Source organism: Amphiprion ocellaris, chromosome 18 (genome assembly GCF_022539595.1).
Source record: "Amphiprion ocellaris isolate individual 3 ecotype Okinawa chromosome 18, ASM2253959v1, whole genome shotgun sequence".
Taxonomy (NCBI): Eukaryota; Metazoa; Chordata; class Actinopteri; family Pomacentridae; genus Amphiprion; species Amphiprion ocellaris.
Genome location: NC_072783.1, coordinates 12,869,331 through 12,885,677, shown reverse-complemented (window position 1 = coordinate 12,885,677; position 16,347 = coordinate 12,869,331). Strand labels below are relative to the sequence as shown.

Below are 16,347 nucleotides of genomic sequence, written 5' to 3'. Positions count from 1 at the left end.
CTGCAATCCTACTAAAAATCGACCGTTGCAGAGTTATTGGGACTTGTCCGTCGGATATCATGCAAGGAACAATCAATTAAATTGTGGGGGTGTTTCTGAGTTAAATCAATTCCCGCCACCCACTACATATTTAGGTCACACGATTCGGTATCCCTAAGTAATGTATACATGCACAACACAGGCATGTGCTCTGCGCAAGATCATTGTTAATTAAAGATTTTATCCGTCGGAAATGATACAAAGACTGAGCAGCCCTGACGGAGTACTGTGCTCTCTGAGTGCAAGTGTTCTATGGACTTGTAGATATTCCTTAAAGTATGATAAATAGAAAGCAGAATGTGACAACAAAATGGAGATACTAACTTTGAAATGGAATAAGGCAACGGTGACAGTTTCCAGAGATAAGAACTGTCTTTGGGACGACCATTGCCAATGAACGTGACTGGACTAAGATGCAACTCAATACATTTTATAAAAGCAATTTTATTCACTTTTGTTCAATTAATAAATGACCATTTACAAATAACTTTTATGGTGCAACAAAAGCAGTTAACCCCGTAAATGAACTTTTTATTGCTCTGTGTATTTGTTCAGACAATGTGAGTACAAATACAGCAATTGCATTTATTATAAAACAGACTGCTATACTATGTTTATATTGCAGGTTTCAACTGTCCATTCAATGTTTCATACTAACAACAATGTATGTAAATAATGTATGGCACACTCATACTGTTGATATAAAAGTAAATAACAGCATTGTCCTCTCAACAGAACTAAAGTCTCCTGATATTAAAAATAAAAGTCCCTTTGGGTTGGTTGGAAGAAAGCGACAAACATACGATTACAGTTTTTGTTGCTGTGATGTTTAAGTTCAGCAAAAAATGTCATCATGGACACAGATGACAGTGTTTACAGTGAGAAACGTGCATTCATCATGGTTTTTCAGTACATGTCAGTGCAAATCTATTGACTGATGATACAAATATCAGTATGCCTTTACACAAACCAATAACCACTTTCAGTAAATGGCAGGCAGCCAAAACTTCTTTGCAGGTTTTAGTATATTTTGGTATAATTTGGTGCATTTCATGAGATTTCTATTAATCCCATACAAACTTATATTTGACATTTTTCATTTTGTCTTTGTAAACGGCATCAAAGTGTTTTGCTTCTGATGCTGTTAGCAGATTTTTCCAGTCTCCAGCAATTCCTGAACACAACATATCAGAGAGGATTTAGATTACAACTTGGGATGCAAATTTCATACTATTTATTTAAACAAGATGCAGCTACTTTGTCAATCATAAAATGCTCAATTAATAACACGAAGTGAGTACTGCACACACCATTTAATAAGATGATATATATACTTTCAATAGCGGATAGGATATTTGTCATTAAGTCAGGTTGCATGTGCCTCAGGCTGTAAGAGCACTGTCTGAGGAAACTACAGTACATTTCAATACATGATCTCTTGCAGGTAGCTGATAACGATCACAAAAGACTTTGTCACGGCGGCCTTTTTGCTAGCAAACCCACCCAATGCTGTCTGCTCACCAACAAAGAAATCCAAGTGACCGCCTCATCAAGTTTCCCCAGTGATAAACAGTAAAAGGCTTCAGCTGGTGGTGTAACCAGGTACTATAGCTAATATACATTTTCTGTAACCTTCGTGTTCTGCCTTATCGGTTAATATATTTTCAATGAGCTAATGAAAATTAATTAACTGCTAGTCATTAATGCCCTTAATTACAACTGTCCAATCCTTGCTTTACTTGATGGTTTTGCTTTCAAGAAATACAGCAAACAATTCTATGAATTGCATGAAGTGTTTGTATAGTAGCATTGTGTAGGTAATCATTCTTGGTATTTGTTTTAAATACAAATACTGTGTTCAACTCCATGAAGAATCTAACATCCAGTAGCAGTGGAACACAAAGCCTCCTGGAAATGTCATTTACTGAAACCCACCTTTCCTGAGGAATTCAGATTTTGTCTGGTCCATGAATTCACGAGGAACTGCAGAGTAGTTGGACATGTTGTTCTGCTTCATGTTCTTGAACACACTTCGGTCTGCTATCTTGTCTATCACCTCAGCGTCCAGAGATTTCTCCAAGAACTGAGAGATTCTGGCTACAGAGTCCTTCAGGTCCTGCATCACACAGAAACACAGCTCGGCTCATATTCCTGGATGACTGTTTAATCTTTTAAAATTGTAAGATAAAAGGAAAAAAATATTTTGTAGTAGGTCTCACCATTATCAGCTCTTCATATGAGATGTAGAGTATGTGGTCCTTATTTTCAGCATTCAGCCAGCCCTTTACGTGGTCAAACCAGGAGCCAAACATAACTGGAAGGAAAATAAAGTATTCCTTGTAAAATCTAATACAAAGGTACATTTCTTCCCATTTAAAATGTTATGTTCTTTGGACACCATCTATCTTAAATGGTGTTACTTAGTGTGAAATACATTTGAAGGTTAATGGAACGTACTGTACTGTATTATACGCAAACACTGCGTACTGTAGGTATGACAATGAGACCAACCTTGTCCATCGAGGAACTTGCAGAGGAATTCGCTCTGTGGGCCTGGTTTCACCAAGAAGGAGGTCATCCCATAATAGTGAAAGGAAGATGTAAACACATCTTTGGGGTTCCTCATGACATATATCACCTGCAATGATCATATGACATTCAGTAATCACTCATTAAACCAGTCTTCAGACATTCTAGTCTACTCTGTTTGAAATGTCAGTTCTTCTTGACATCTCTGTCTGATTGCATGACGTGTTGAGGCAGGCCTGTTTTTATAGTTGGCTCTTCCACTTTTCACAGTAGGCCAACCACAGTTGAAGCAAACAAGTTTAACAGTGATTTTACTGTCACAACCGCGGCTGCAGATGCCAGGTAGCCACAGTTTTCTCTCTCTCTGCTGTGTGTTTTGGTTTCCTTCCCTAATTGCTTGGGCACAGAGGCTGGCAGCAGGTGATCCATATCACTAATCAGTGAGAGCTCTGACAAGCAGGTGTGAGCAGTTAATCAACCACTTCAAGTCCTCCATATAAGCTGATGCCACTCATTATTTGGAGCTGGACCGTTACTGTGCTCTAGTTAGTGCAGTGCACAGCTCAGTTCTGGCTTTTGGGGGTTTTTTTGTAATCTTGTTTTTGCTGTGTTCCAGACCTGCTCCTGCCTGCTTGTGTTTCCCTGGATTCCTGGTTCACTCTTCCTAAAAACCTCCTGCTATTCCTCGTGTGGTCTTCCCACGGATTTGGTTCCTCCATTCCTAAACTTTGGACGTCTGTCACCCGCTCGCTGCCTCTGTTGCCCAACCACTAACCCTGGTTTACAAGCCACCTTCGACAGCAAGGAGCCGCCAGCTTCCAGCTGCTGGAGTTCTGTCACGCCACCGCTGATCCAGTCACTGCCACCCACAGCTGCCACACCACCACCTCCCTATGCACCGGCCTAATTTGGTTACATCCATGCCAGCTAAGTCTTCCTTCTCGAGCAATACCAGACTTAGTAGTTCTATTGTGGCTTATGCATATTCCTCAGTCATAGTTGGTAGTTTATCACAATTTGTCTGTTCGTTCTTTCGATTAGAATATTCTTGCTGTGGTTTTTCCATATGTAGGTCTGCTAGTTGTTAGGATTCTCCTTAAATCTGTATTTCTAAATATTTCCTGTCTTACTGTCAATATATGTAGGTCTATATCTGAGTCAAGTTATATTCTGTTGTACTTCCTGATTTATTCCTGCCTTGGTGTTACCAAATGTGGGTTTTTGCTAATATAACTTTCTGTCTTGTAATTAGTCCACCTCCCTGACTGGAAGAATCTAGCTGTCCTGAGTATCGAAGGATGCCTTCGCATGTTCGACTAAGTTCCAGTTTCCGGTTGTAGTGTCTGTATCTTGTCTTGAATTGTTAAATAAAACCTTTTTAATTTGCTCCTTGGTCTAAAGTCTCATTTCCTGCATTTAAGCCTGCATCCACTGTAACATCTACTCTGTTTAATTACAACTACATGTGGTTTGACATGAGTTGTAAAAATGGATTTTTTTTTTTTTTTTTTTTGTCACTCAGACTGCAATTCAAGCTCTAGTTATGCGACAACATAGGTGTGTTTGAGTCAGTGAGCTTATTGTGCCATACATTACTTTCAGTTTTTTTTTTCATATATATTGTATGAGATGTGATCAAAAAGTTCTGACACTGCCTTTAAAACTCAAAACCCATAGCTCATTAAAATTTGGTTGTAATCTACTTCATGATAGTTTCCTTGTGCATCAATCCAGCTCTCCAGTGCTATGGCTACGTTTGGGAGTACCATTATGTCAGTGTTTCAGTCACTATGACAATATGCACTCAGTCTCCTAAAATGTGTCATAAACAATACTTCAACTTGAAATTAAGTTTGAAGAAGAGAAAGTCCCAAGGAGCCCAATATAGCGTGCAGGGTAGGTCACTGTACTGTGACTAGGCACATTGAGCAACTGAAGCTACTGCATGACATGGCATCACAGTTCAGGTTGTTTGCATCCGAAGTTCTCCCTCAGATGCCACAGACACTACAGTAGGACTCAGAGTTGAGAGTCCTGTCATGTGGGCTGAACTCACAGAGAATGATGGCATGTTTAAGCAAACATGCCCCAAATGACCTGACAATCCAGTCTCCAGTTCCGCAGATGGCTCTACCACTGTGGAAACTACTGTTTCTTCACTTGGTGGGAGCCACAGACCGAGGTCTCATCACCAGGGATGATTTTTGTCCTGCTGACGACTGGATCGTCTAGGCAGCTGAGTGACACAGAATGGGATTGTTGCTCTCTAATTCAGTGTGAGGATTGTGGCAAAATTGCAAATGTGTACCTTTAAAGTAGTCACATAAAATGTGAAAAACAGATACCAAAGTTTATAGCAGGATGTCAAGTGGTATCCTGACTCATGAAAGTTACTGCTCAGACATGTTGGACCAAGGTTACTGTCTCCCTATACGCATGCGCAACACAAACACTCTTGGAACTTTTTGATCATATCTTCTATTGGAGGAAACATGAACAGTCATCCTAAATGCCTTAATTATCTGTGACACTATGTAATACGACTACAATGTAGCAGATTTACCTTTGGCTTTACTTTAAAAAAAGATGGAGGCATCATATTGTTGTGGAAGTGTGTTGCAAACATGCGTGGAGATGGCCTCTCTTCAAGGTTAAGGATGCAGGCTCGCTGCTCCTCCAGCCAGGGAACACGGTCCCAGTTAGGAAGAGTCTCAACAGAGGCTGGATCGCCTCCACTCATAATCAGAGGGACGATCTCCTGCATCCAAGTTGTACCTACACAGAGGAAACAAGCTTGTCTGAAATGTTTAGATACAGTAGCAAATTATGCATGTTTTCTATTCATCTGTCTTTTCATTTATCTCTTAGTTTTATCCCTCCTAAATGGAAGATGCTGTCAGTGTACAATAACCTCTATGCCACTGGAATTGTACACTTTATGGAAAATATACAGCTGAAAAGAAACCACACAATAAATTGGATGTTTCAGTTCTTTTTTGTGTGGTTCACATCCAGTTTGAGGTTGCATTACTTCCCATTTTCTATCATTCTTTCGAAAAAATTGCTAACACTACATGTGATAAAAATGTACAGCCCACTCTCAGTGTCCACTGCAGTGAATATAGTTTCTCTTTTCACGTCAATGCCTTCAAGACAAAACATGAAACACTCATTATCAGACTGGACTTTCACAAACTGAGCTGCATCATTTCTGATCTATTGGATTCTCGGTTAGAGGATAGGACTTGTGATTTCTCTCACTGCCACTAAATCGCCTGAAAAGACCCATACCAGCAACGAATGTATACCAAAGTGAACCGGAAAAGTTCCGAGGACCGACCGAGACTTTTCGGAAGAGACTGAATGGGTCTTATAAGGCTAACAATAGAGCAGTCGTTTGTTAGCTTACTTCACCTGATGTGTGCTAAAACAGTATGTAGCCAATACTACTCACAGTTCATATGTACAACAAGATACGGAACTGGACAAAAGAAAACTCACACTATTAAGTCGTAGAAGTTACTAAAAGTTGTTTTTAAGGTCTCGAACAGGAGTACGTGAAGCTAACAGCGCTGTTTGTTTAGGTGCATAAATTAGCCGATAACTCACCTGACTTTGGATACGTTACAATGAGGATATCATTTGGACGGAAAGTGAACTCTTCGTAGTACTGCAGGCTCTGAGGAGGATGCACACATGTCGGCACATAAACGCCCTTATACAGCGTGTATAAGTCTGCTTCAGTCATGGTTCAGAGCAACTACTGTCTGTCTGTCTATCTGTCTGTCTGGAGGAGCTCAAACTGCTGGACTCCACTGTACCTGGGTTCAGTATCAGACGGTCTTCCAGTTAGGTAAAGTTGGCAAGATATTCACAGATTCGGACTTCCGGCATCAATAACTCATGAGATATACGTTGTAAAAACATAAACAATGCCTCTTTCCCATCGTTGTAAGCTAGACAATGTACTACAAGGCCAGTTTTATCAAAAGTCGCTGTCTTTCAAGCTGCAGAAATAACATTGTTGTATGCGCTGCTGGCTGTGCAACGAGTGAACAGGGACCGTCTGCAAATAGCAAAACCGCTGCAACAGCGAAGAGAGACACTACACAAATATTCAATTACTTAACTTTTATACACTGTAGTGTCACCAAATTTACTGCAGCCATCAGTTGTCTCCTGCTGTTCATACTACAACTCTTGGTTTGACACTAAATAAAAAATCTGAATTTTAAGGAATTTTTATTATTTTATTAGTCATAAAATTCAATAACTTCACTCTTGTTTACTGTAGTGTCATCAAAATCACTGGAGCCTTCAATTGTCTCCTGCTGGTCATACTACAACTCTTGGTTTGACACTAAATAAAAAAATCTGAATTTGAAGTAATTTTCATTATTTTATTATTATTTTATCCGTCATAAAATTCAATAACTTCACTCTTATGCACTGTAGTGTCATCAAAATCACTGGAGCCTTCAATTGTCTCCTGCTGGTCATAGTACAACTCTTGGTTTGACACTAAATAAAAAAATCTGAATTTGAAGGAATTTTTTTTATTTTCTTATTATTTTATTAGTCATAAAATTCAATAACTTCACTCTTATGTAATGTAGTGTCACCAAAATCACTGGAGCCATCAGTTGTCTCCTGCTGGTCATACTACAACTCTTGGTTTGACATTAAATTAAAAAAATCTGAATTTGAAGGAATTTTCATTATTTTATTATTATTTTATTAGTCATAAAATTCAGTAACTTCACTCTTATACATTGTAGTGTCACCAAAATCACTGGAGCCATCAGTTGGCATCTGCTGGTCATACTACAACACTTGGTTTGATATTAAGTACAAAATCTGAATTTTAAATAATTTTTATTGATAATAAAGTTCATTAACTTCACTCTTATGTACTGTAGTGTCACCAAACTCGCTGATGCCATCAGTTGTGTCATGACTGTCATAGTACAACCCTTGGTTTGATATTAAATACAAAATCTGAATTTTAAGGAATTTTTATTGGTAATAAAATTCAATAACTTCACTCTTATACGTTGTAGTGTCACAAAATCACTGGAGCCATCAATTGACTCCTACTGGTCATACTACAACTTTTGGTTTGATATAAAAACAATTTTTCATAATTTTAATGAATTTTATTATTTTATTATTATTTTATTATTATTTTATTCGTAATAAAATTCAATAACTTCATTCTTATACGTTGTAGTGTCATCAAATTCACTGGAGCCATCAGTTGGCTCCTGATTGTCATACTACAATGCTTGGTTTGATATTAAATAAAAAAAATCAAAATTTTAAGGAATTTTTGTTGTAAATAAAATTCAATCACTTTACTCTTAAACACTGCAGAAAAAATAAACTCCATCCAACCATCAAAAGGTCCTACTGATCATACTTTCAGGTTTTTTCTTCCAAGTATTGTCCATACAGTCCTTAATTTCGAAAATATTATTAGATGTTTAACATTATGGTTTAAATGAATCAGTTCATGCTGCAGCCTTGTAAGAAGGCATCTTATTGTCTTTCTTCCCAATCGTCAGTACTTGAGGAGACAGTCTAAACAGTTTAGTTTGGTATATTGGTGTTATCTGATCCTCTCTTTGGTGAGGATTCCAAGTTCCATTACTATTCAGTATCATGTATTTGGACAAACAGGTGCATTGTGGATCTAAAAATATAGCACCACATACATCAAGAGAAGAGCCATCAAAGCTAATTTACTCATAATCCTTAAACTTCACACACAAGCTGCACACTAAATAGTGTGCACAACTTCACATGGCAATAAACAACCCAAATAAAATAAAATTCAGTTACTTTTGGTTATTAATGTTCCACAATCTACCAAAAAAATGGATGAGCACTTTTATCTGTTACAACAAAAAAAATCTGAGATATATAGCAACAATTTCATTACTAATAAAAAATACTTAAAATCATGAAAAATAGTTAAATATCAAACCAAGAGTTGTAGTATGATCAACAGGAGCCAACTGATAGTTAGACAGAGTGTAATCTTTCTGCAGTACGTAAGAGGGAAGTTATTGAATTTTATTACTAATAAAATAATAATAATTAAAAAAAAAAAAATCCTTAAAATTCTGATTTTTTATTTAATATCAAACCAAGCATTGTAGTATGACAATCAGGAGTCAATTGATGGCTCCAGTGAATTTGGTGACACTACAATGTATAAGAATGAAGTTATTGAATTTTATTACCAATAAAAATTCTACAGTACATAAGAGTGAAGTTATTGAATTTTATGACTAATAAAATAATAAGAAAATAATAAAAATTCCTTAAAATTCAGATTTTTTTTTATTTAGCGTCAAACCAAGAGTTGTAGTATGACCAGCAGGAGACAATTGATGGCTGCAGTAAATTTGCTGACACTACAGTGTATAAAAGTTAAATAATTGAATATTTGTGTAGTGCCTCTCTTCGCTGTTGCAGCGGTTTTGCTATTTGCAGACGGTCCCTGTTCACTCGTTGCACAGCCAGCTGCTCATAGACATCAATGTTATTTCTGCAGCTTGAAAGACAGCGACTTTTGATAAAACTGGCCTTGTAGCATATTTTCTACCTTACAACGACGGGAAAGAGGCATTGTTTATGTTTTTACAACGTATATCTCATGAGTTATTGATGCCGGAAGTCCGAATCTGTGAATATCTTGCCAACTTTACCGAACTCGGTCTTCCGCTGTCGTTCCTGAAGTGACCGTTCTGCTGGTTAAAGCTCTGCCGATTAATATACAGTACAGCTGCTTTAATCTGCGTCAAACTGCCACAAAGTTCATCTCCGTTCTATACGTTAAAATGACTCGATTTCGGGGCGACTAGTCCCTATTATAGTCCCTAGTTCGAGTCCGATCCACATCCATTTACTGCAAGTCTTTCCCCCCCTCTCGTCTCCCTCTACTCTCACTGTCGTCTACAATAAAGGCAAAAGAAGAAAAGAAAAAAAGGCTCAATTACATGCACGTTTCCACTTGCCAAAAAGTGGTTGCAATAGTAGCAATAATAAAAAGAAAAGAAAATCTCGTAAGGGTGCTAAAGCCAAGGAAATTTCAGTAAATCTGTTAGGCTGTTGTAGAGGACTTGAAAAGTATGTCAAAGTGAGTTAAGGATCTGCATTCTGATGAAATTAATATTGTTATTATTTTTACTAACAGCTGATGTGAGTCTATGAATTATCCAACAGTTAACACATTGGCTTAAAGGGTGCAGGGCAAAACCTACGGTTTATTTATAATGTCAATTTTTAATATTCTGTGAATGTGTGTTGATAATTTATCTAACTAAAGCCCTTTTGGTACATAAAGTGTGTTTTCATTGCTGCTGGGCTCACTGATTGATTGATTGATTGATTGATTGATTGATTGATTGATTGATTGATTGATTGATTGATTGATTGATTGATTGATTGATTGATTGATTGATTGATTGGAGATGCCCATGCTTAGACTGATGTCACTGCTGCAAATATCCTTCTTTGTAGCAGAGTAATCTCTCTAGTAAAAAAACAAAAACAAACTTAATATGACAAAAAAATGAGACTTCAGTAAACAGATCAAAGTTTTACTTAATATTCTGCTAAACTGTGACTCTGTGTGACAGCTCACCTGTCTGATGTATAGAAAAGTACACAGCACACCTTGCTGTTTGATCCCAATTGATCCTTGATCCATGTCAGGGATAATTTATAATTATAAGTAATTAATGAGGGTGCTGCCTAAATTTATTTAATTAGTGTATTTGACAGGGACCATATACAGAAGAACATTAAACACAAGGTAAAGATGCTCTGTAACAGATTTTAGCATACTCGCTATTTTCCATCTGCAGTATCTGAAGCAGGCAAGAGAGAAACCAGAAACCAAAAGTCTTTAAAATCTGTTATAGTCTTTAGTTCACAGTGGAGCTCATTCATTCTGTTATTGCTTTGTAGGAAAAAGTCGATTGTCCAAAGGCAGTCTTACATAAAGGGATGCAACACTGCCACCTAGAAGAAGCCCTTGTTGTCCTGGTTGTATTTCCAGAAGTGCAATGAATAAAAAGCTTGAGAGGTGAAGGTGCATAACCATGAACAACCTTGAAAACCAATCGTACACTTGCATACACGATCATGTTTTCAAAATTTAACATCTCATGCTAATCCAATATACGACAGTGATGATGCTCTTGTGTCTTCTTAGCCAGGATGTTGTCTTGTTTATATAAGGATTTGAGAGGTTTCAAATGTGTTCTGTTGGCTTATGACCAGCATGAGATACAATATGTGAAATGTGACAGAATCGAAGCATTCAAAAAAGGCTTTCAAAAGTCAAAGAGTTTCTGATACTTCTGAAATGAGAGAGGTTATATTTCAGTGTCCAACTCAAAGGTTTAATGTACTTTTAAAAGCTGAGTGTGGAGTCTTAACACAACAAAGATATTTATAACATGCCACATTATTTATGGCTTCTCCATTTACCACTATGTTAGGACAGTCCATTTGTTTTTGTTTATTATGAAAAAATATAGTGGCAGTTTTTCTGATGTTTAAGGTGAGACATGATTCATTCAACCATTTTGTCACTTTCACCATTGCATCTGCTAATCTGTCAGCAACCTGTTTAGCAACCTTCCCATGAGTGTGTATAACAGTGTCATTGCATATATCTGGATTTTTAGATCATCTTCACACACCAATTGGAGATCATTTATGTACAAAGTAAAAAGCACAGAGGTCAGAATTGAAACCTGTGGTACCCCCATGGAGCAGACCATTATTTGAGATACAGTATTGTTAATGTGCACACATTGGGAGTGACCAGAGAGCTAAGATTTTAGCCAGCTAAGGGGACTCATGGACAGTTTGTACGTTGTTAACTTTGAGAGGAGGATTGAATGATTGACCGCATCAAAAGCTTTCCGTAAATCTAGAAGGATTGCACCTACTACCGTCCCTTTATCAAGATTCTGTTTTATTGGTTGAGTGAAATGACAACATGCTGCTTCTGTTGAATGATTTTTCCTGAATCCCAACTGCATGGGATGTTGCAGGTGTGCAGATTCAAGATTATCTACTAATTGGTCTGCAACCACCTTTTCAATGACTTTTGAGAGAACAGGACGTATACTGATTAGTCTATAGTTACTAATTTAATTTTTATCTCCTGCTTTGTGGATGGACATTACAATGGCAGATTTCAGAATGTTTGGAAACTCCGTCTCATGTATTGATCGGTTTATGAAATTTGAGATTGGACCAGTTAAGTTATCTTCATATTTTTTCAGGAATATAATGTCTGGTCCATGAGTATCGTTAGCTCTAGAGCTCGATGGCGATGACATAATTTTTTCAAGTTTTACCTCATTTATGAGTTTAAGATTTAGATCGGCTTCATGATTGAAAGTACCTCATGGTTTAAGAGGATAGTTGTGTGCAGAGTTCTGACCAAGCTCCTGGACAGATCTGATGAAATATTCATTAAAGTTGTTAGCTGTGGCTACGTTGTCTGTATGAAATGTTTCATTTATCTTAAGTTGTGTGTGACTTCACTCTTTATATATTCTCTTCCAGTGAATTTGTCAATGCATTTTCAGAGTTATTTATTGTTTCCCTTAGGATTTGTAAGTATGTCTTGGAAAAAATATGCTTTGGCTTTGCGGAGCTGCATGGTGACTTTATGTCTTAAACTTTGAAAGATCAATCTGTCTGTCTTTAGACCGGATTTCAAAAATGTTTTAAGGGCTAGGTCTCTGTTTTTCATAAGTTTCCACACCATCTCTTTTAACAAGGGTAAATTGGACTTTTTCTTATGTATTATTTTATATTTTGAGCTTATTTGTTTAATTGTAGATATTATTTTTCACGTCTGTTCACTGTGATCCCCGGCTCACATCCCAGCCTTCCCGGGATATTTCTACATGCAGTTTCCTTGTTCTCCCTGCGCATGCGTGGGTTTTCTCCAGGTTCTTCGGCTTCCTCCCACAGTCCAAATGCAACAGAGTTGGGAAAAACTTTCTGAAGAATATTTGATTTCCATTGTGGAAAGAACGCCACGAGTGTGTTCAGCTGTTATATCTGCCAAAGGTGGCTACTTTGATGAGTCAAAAGTTAGAATACATTTTGGTTTCAAAATTGATTTTTTTCTTCACTTCATTTGTTTATTTGTTCTATGCTTTCATTAGAGAGTACAATGAGACATTAAAAGTTCCAGTGAAAAACTGGCAAAATTGGGGTGTTCTAAAATTTTTGACTGGTAGTGTCAGGTAAAAATATTTTTGTCGACAGAGGAGCCACTTGGTGGCGCCAACGCTTCCATAGTCTTCCATGTAAAGGCAAGTTTGCTGGTTTCCTTAATCTACCCACTCAAGTAATTTAAAATTCATCTGTTTAAAAGTAAAATCAATTGTGCAAATAGTTTTTTTTAAGTATAAAGTGCACAACAGTTGTGTCACTGTCACGATCATAAATAAAGCAACAAACTATAACCTGCTGCTATGAGACACCTGATCAGGATGGTCAGGAGTCGACCAAGAATCACCAAAAAGCCGCTCTGTACATGTGTTTTACATCCTCATGTGCTGAGAGGCAGTATACAGTCTGTTCAAGATGTGGTCACAATCAGATCTGGAGTGAATATTGTTCTGAACACTGCACTTAATTGAAAAATACAAATTAGAAACTAGCAGGGAAGAGAAAATAGTACAAATAAATTCAGCACTGTTACAATGTTAGAAATCAGCTTTAAGAGCTAATATTTCAACAATTAAGTTATTCAGGATAAAATGCATTCCCTTTTCCATCTAACAACAAGATTTTTTTCGACAATGAACTGAGTCTCTTTGAGTCTTGGACAAAGTAAAACAGTTGAGGACATCACCTCAGGTATGCTGACTGAGGCTTAGCTGCTTCCTGATATTTACACAATAATCAATCCATTGATGTCTGTGATGAAGCGAGAGCTTCACCTGAAGTTCTGCTGACATCAAGGGTTCAAACTCAGAAACTGCATTTTTTCTATGTGTCCTGTTACTGTTTCTCCTGTAAAATCCTGTGTGATTTTGTGTGCTCCAGAAACGTCTCATTAAAAATTATTATATTATTATTTAACCTTCAGAGTTTCAGTCCTTTGTAATAAGACCCACCAGCTGTATTTTGTGTTCTTTCAGAAAAGCAGATACAGGTAGAAATACATTATGTTTGTTTGATTTTTTATTGATTGATTTTTTGCTTGTTTAATTTCTTTCTGGTTTGGGGACAAAGACAATGTAGAGTTGATGTAGTATTCATTTGTTTATGTTTTTGTTTTTTTATGATTTTGAATGATTTGTTCTTGGGGACAATTTAGAATTTACAATAAACCAATTTACAGTTGTTAGTAGATTGTGATCGAGTGTCATACTTGACTTTTGGTAACAACGTAGATATTTGTCTCAAGTTGATAGCAGTTGTTGCTGTCAGATTAACTAAATACCTGACTTGACTGAATCTGTGCCCTTTTTACAATGTTAACATCACAATAATGTCTGAACGTGGCATTCCACATTTGTCTTTGATATTGTTGCCTAGCAATGGCTCCATGAGATATTTTGCTGCTGCTGCTGTGTCACTCACATGGATGGAATAGAATGTTTTCCAGAAGGCCTGTCCATACTAGAATGACCATAGAACCCACAGCACATTTGTTAGCTTTCTGGCTATCTAGCTTATCTTATCTATCTGCTTTGAAAAGAAGCAGGTTTTTCAGATATTAAAATGAGAACAATGAATATAAAGTACTGTGCACCAGTAATGAAGAAGTCAGATCTTTTTGCTTCAGCAAACCACATCAGTAGAAACAGACGAAGCAGCCATTACACAAGCGCATGGCACAACACAGAAGGGCCACGACCACAGGCCAGGACTCAGCAGTCCACCTCCACCTCAAGGAGAAGGGGCACTCCTTTGATGACCACAAGGTGCGCATTCTAGCCAGAGAGGACAGATGGTTCGAGAGAGGGGTAAAAGAAGACATTCATGTCAAACTAGAACGGCCATCTTTGAACAGAGGAGGGGGCCTCAGACACCACTTGTCTCCCACTTACAACGCCGTTCTTAGAGCCCTCCCAAGGAGGTGCAGCCATCTGTCCCACCTGCAGTCAGGTGACCCCCAACCACCCTCCCAGAGGGCTGGGAGGGGTAACGACCACCCATCAAAGGCTAACGACTCACACTAACACCTAACGAGTCTATTGGTTTCGGGTCTTTGTCCACTTGTTTTTGCCACCACCCTCCTGGTGGATAAATATCTGGTACTCCCCACCAGGCTTTCAGAACTGAAGAAGCCTCTTGGATGAGAGGTGAAATGTTTTCGACTCACACGAGGTTAGTCCAGTTGCCATAACTTATGCTTGCTTGAGACTTATCATGACCTGGATGACTGAGAACATCCACAGATTTACACATCAGTATAACTGTATTGTAACTTCCACTTATTTGTTTGAACCACCAGGCCTTTAGGGGGCATGGTTGTCTTAGTTATCGCTTCAGTCAGTGGTCACGTGATGCTGCCTCAGCCAATGATCGGCTTGACAGGAAGTTAGTCCAGCTTCATTAGCGCGAGAATGCTAATCTCTTTTCATCGTCTGCCGGTTCGTTCCTAACCCTTTGAGTGGCAAAATAAGTAAGTACAGATGTCGATAATATTGTTAGAATGTGTATTTGTCGTTGCTGTGATGTATTTGCAGTGTTGTGGGCGTCAGTCTGTTAGTTGATTTATAATAATTAAAGCGTTTTTTAGGCTTTAGGGTTATTTTCAGGATAGTTTAGCTTTAGCTTTAATTCAATTTACTTACCGTATTACTTATCTGTATACACCAGTCACCTATGGCAATTTTTTATGTAAACTGATCCATATTTACCTGTAATACTGATGTGTTTTAAGTCACAAGCAATTTGTATTGTTATTGATCAGCGCATTTCTGTATGTCTATTTCAGTTTCACACTTCTCTGTATTAAATCCGTTCAACCACAACGCTGGTCTGTTCCTTGGAGGATGCGGTACAGGGGAGAGTTTAGCTGGCTGTGAATCCCAGTATAGGACAGGAGTCACACTGGGTGTAACAGTATAACAACCATCAAAAAAAAATGGAAACATTTATTCAATAGTTTAATCTGTTAAAGAGGAAATTCTGATCAGTCAAGTTAGCACTGCTGTTTTCAGAGTATGTTGGCCAGTCAGCTGATCGTTATAGCTGATGAAGTTGAACACTGATGGGACAATGTCAGGCTTTAGTCTGTTGATCCGGCAAAGGACTAGCTTGCTGGACTCTACCAGCAAGACTCCACAAACCCTGGAGTCAGAGCCATCGGGGGCTCTTCCTCTACAGTTAACTAGCAGCGCATCAGTACTGTTCTCTGCCTCAGCAGCAGTTCATGAAAGGGACTGTTTCATGGCTTAAATCCTATACAATCCATTTTTACCTCCAGGAGTAATGCAGTAGTGGCCTCCCTTTAGTCTTCTGATGATTTGTGGCTCCTCAGTCTCCATCTATCACTGTCTCTATTGTCCATAATCTGTCTTTTACTGTCTTGTCGCTGAACCTGCTCAGCTAACCCACTCTGTGACATCACTGGTTATCGTATTCCAAGATGGCAGTGCCCTGTTGAGAAAACACACCAAAGAATCTTCTTTTTCCTTTAATATGCTTACATTTTTGTGTTTGTAATATACCTTCTGATCAGAGTGGAAATGCATATCATGAATTATGTTAACTTGA

At 37.9% G+C, this 16,347-nt stretch overlaps 1 protein-coding gene across 1 annotated transcript; it reads right to left on the bottom strand.

Moving 5' to 3' along the window:
* Positions 1-463: 463 nt before the first annotated feature.
* Positions 464-6,619, bottom strand: LOC111570216 (sulfotransferase 2B1-like). The gene is made up of 6 exons (XM_023272852.3): positions 6,178-6,619; positions 5,132-5,343; positions 2,551-2,677; positions 2,259-2,353; positions 1,975-2,155; positions 464-1,213 (listed from the first exon to the last, which is right to left on the bottom strand). Exons 1-6 carry the CDS (start codon positions 6,314-6,316, stop codon positions 1,104-1,106), a joined length of 864 nt encoding a protein of 287 aa, XP_023128620.1. The 5' UTR covers positions 6,317-6,619; the 3' UTR covers positions 464-1,103.
* Positions 6,620-16,347: the final 9,728 nt, after the last annotated feature.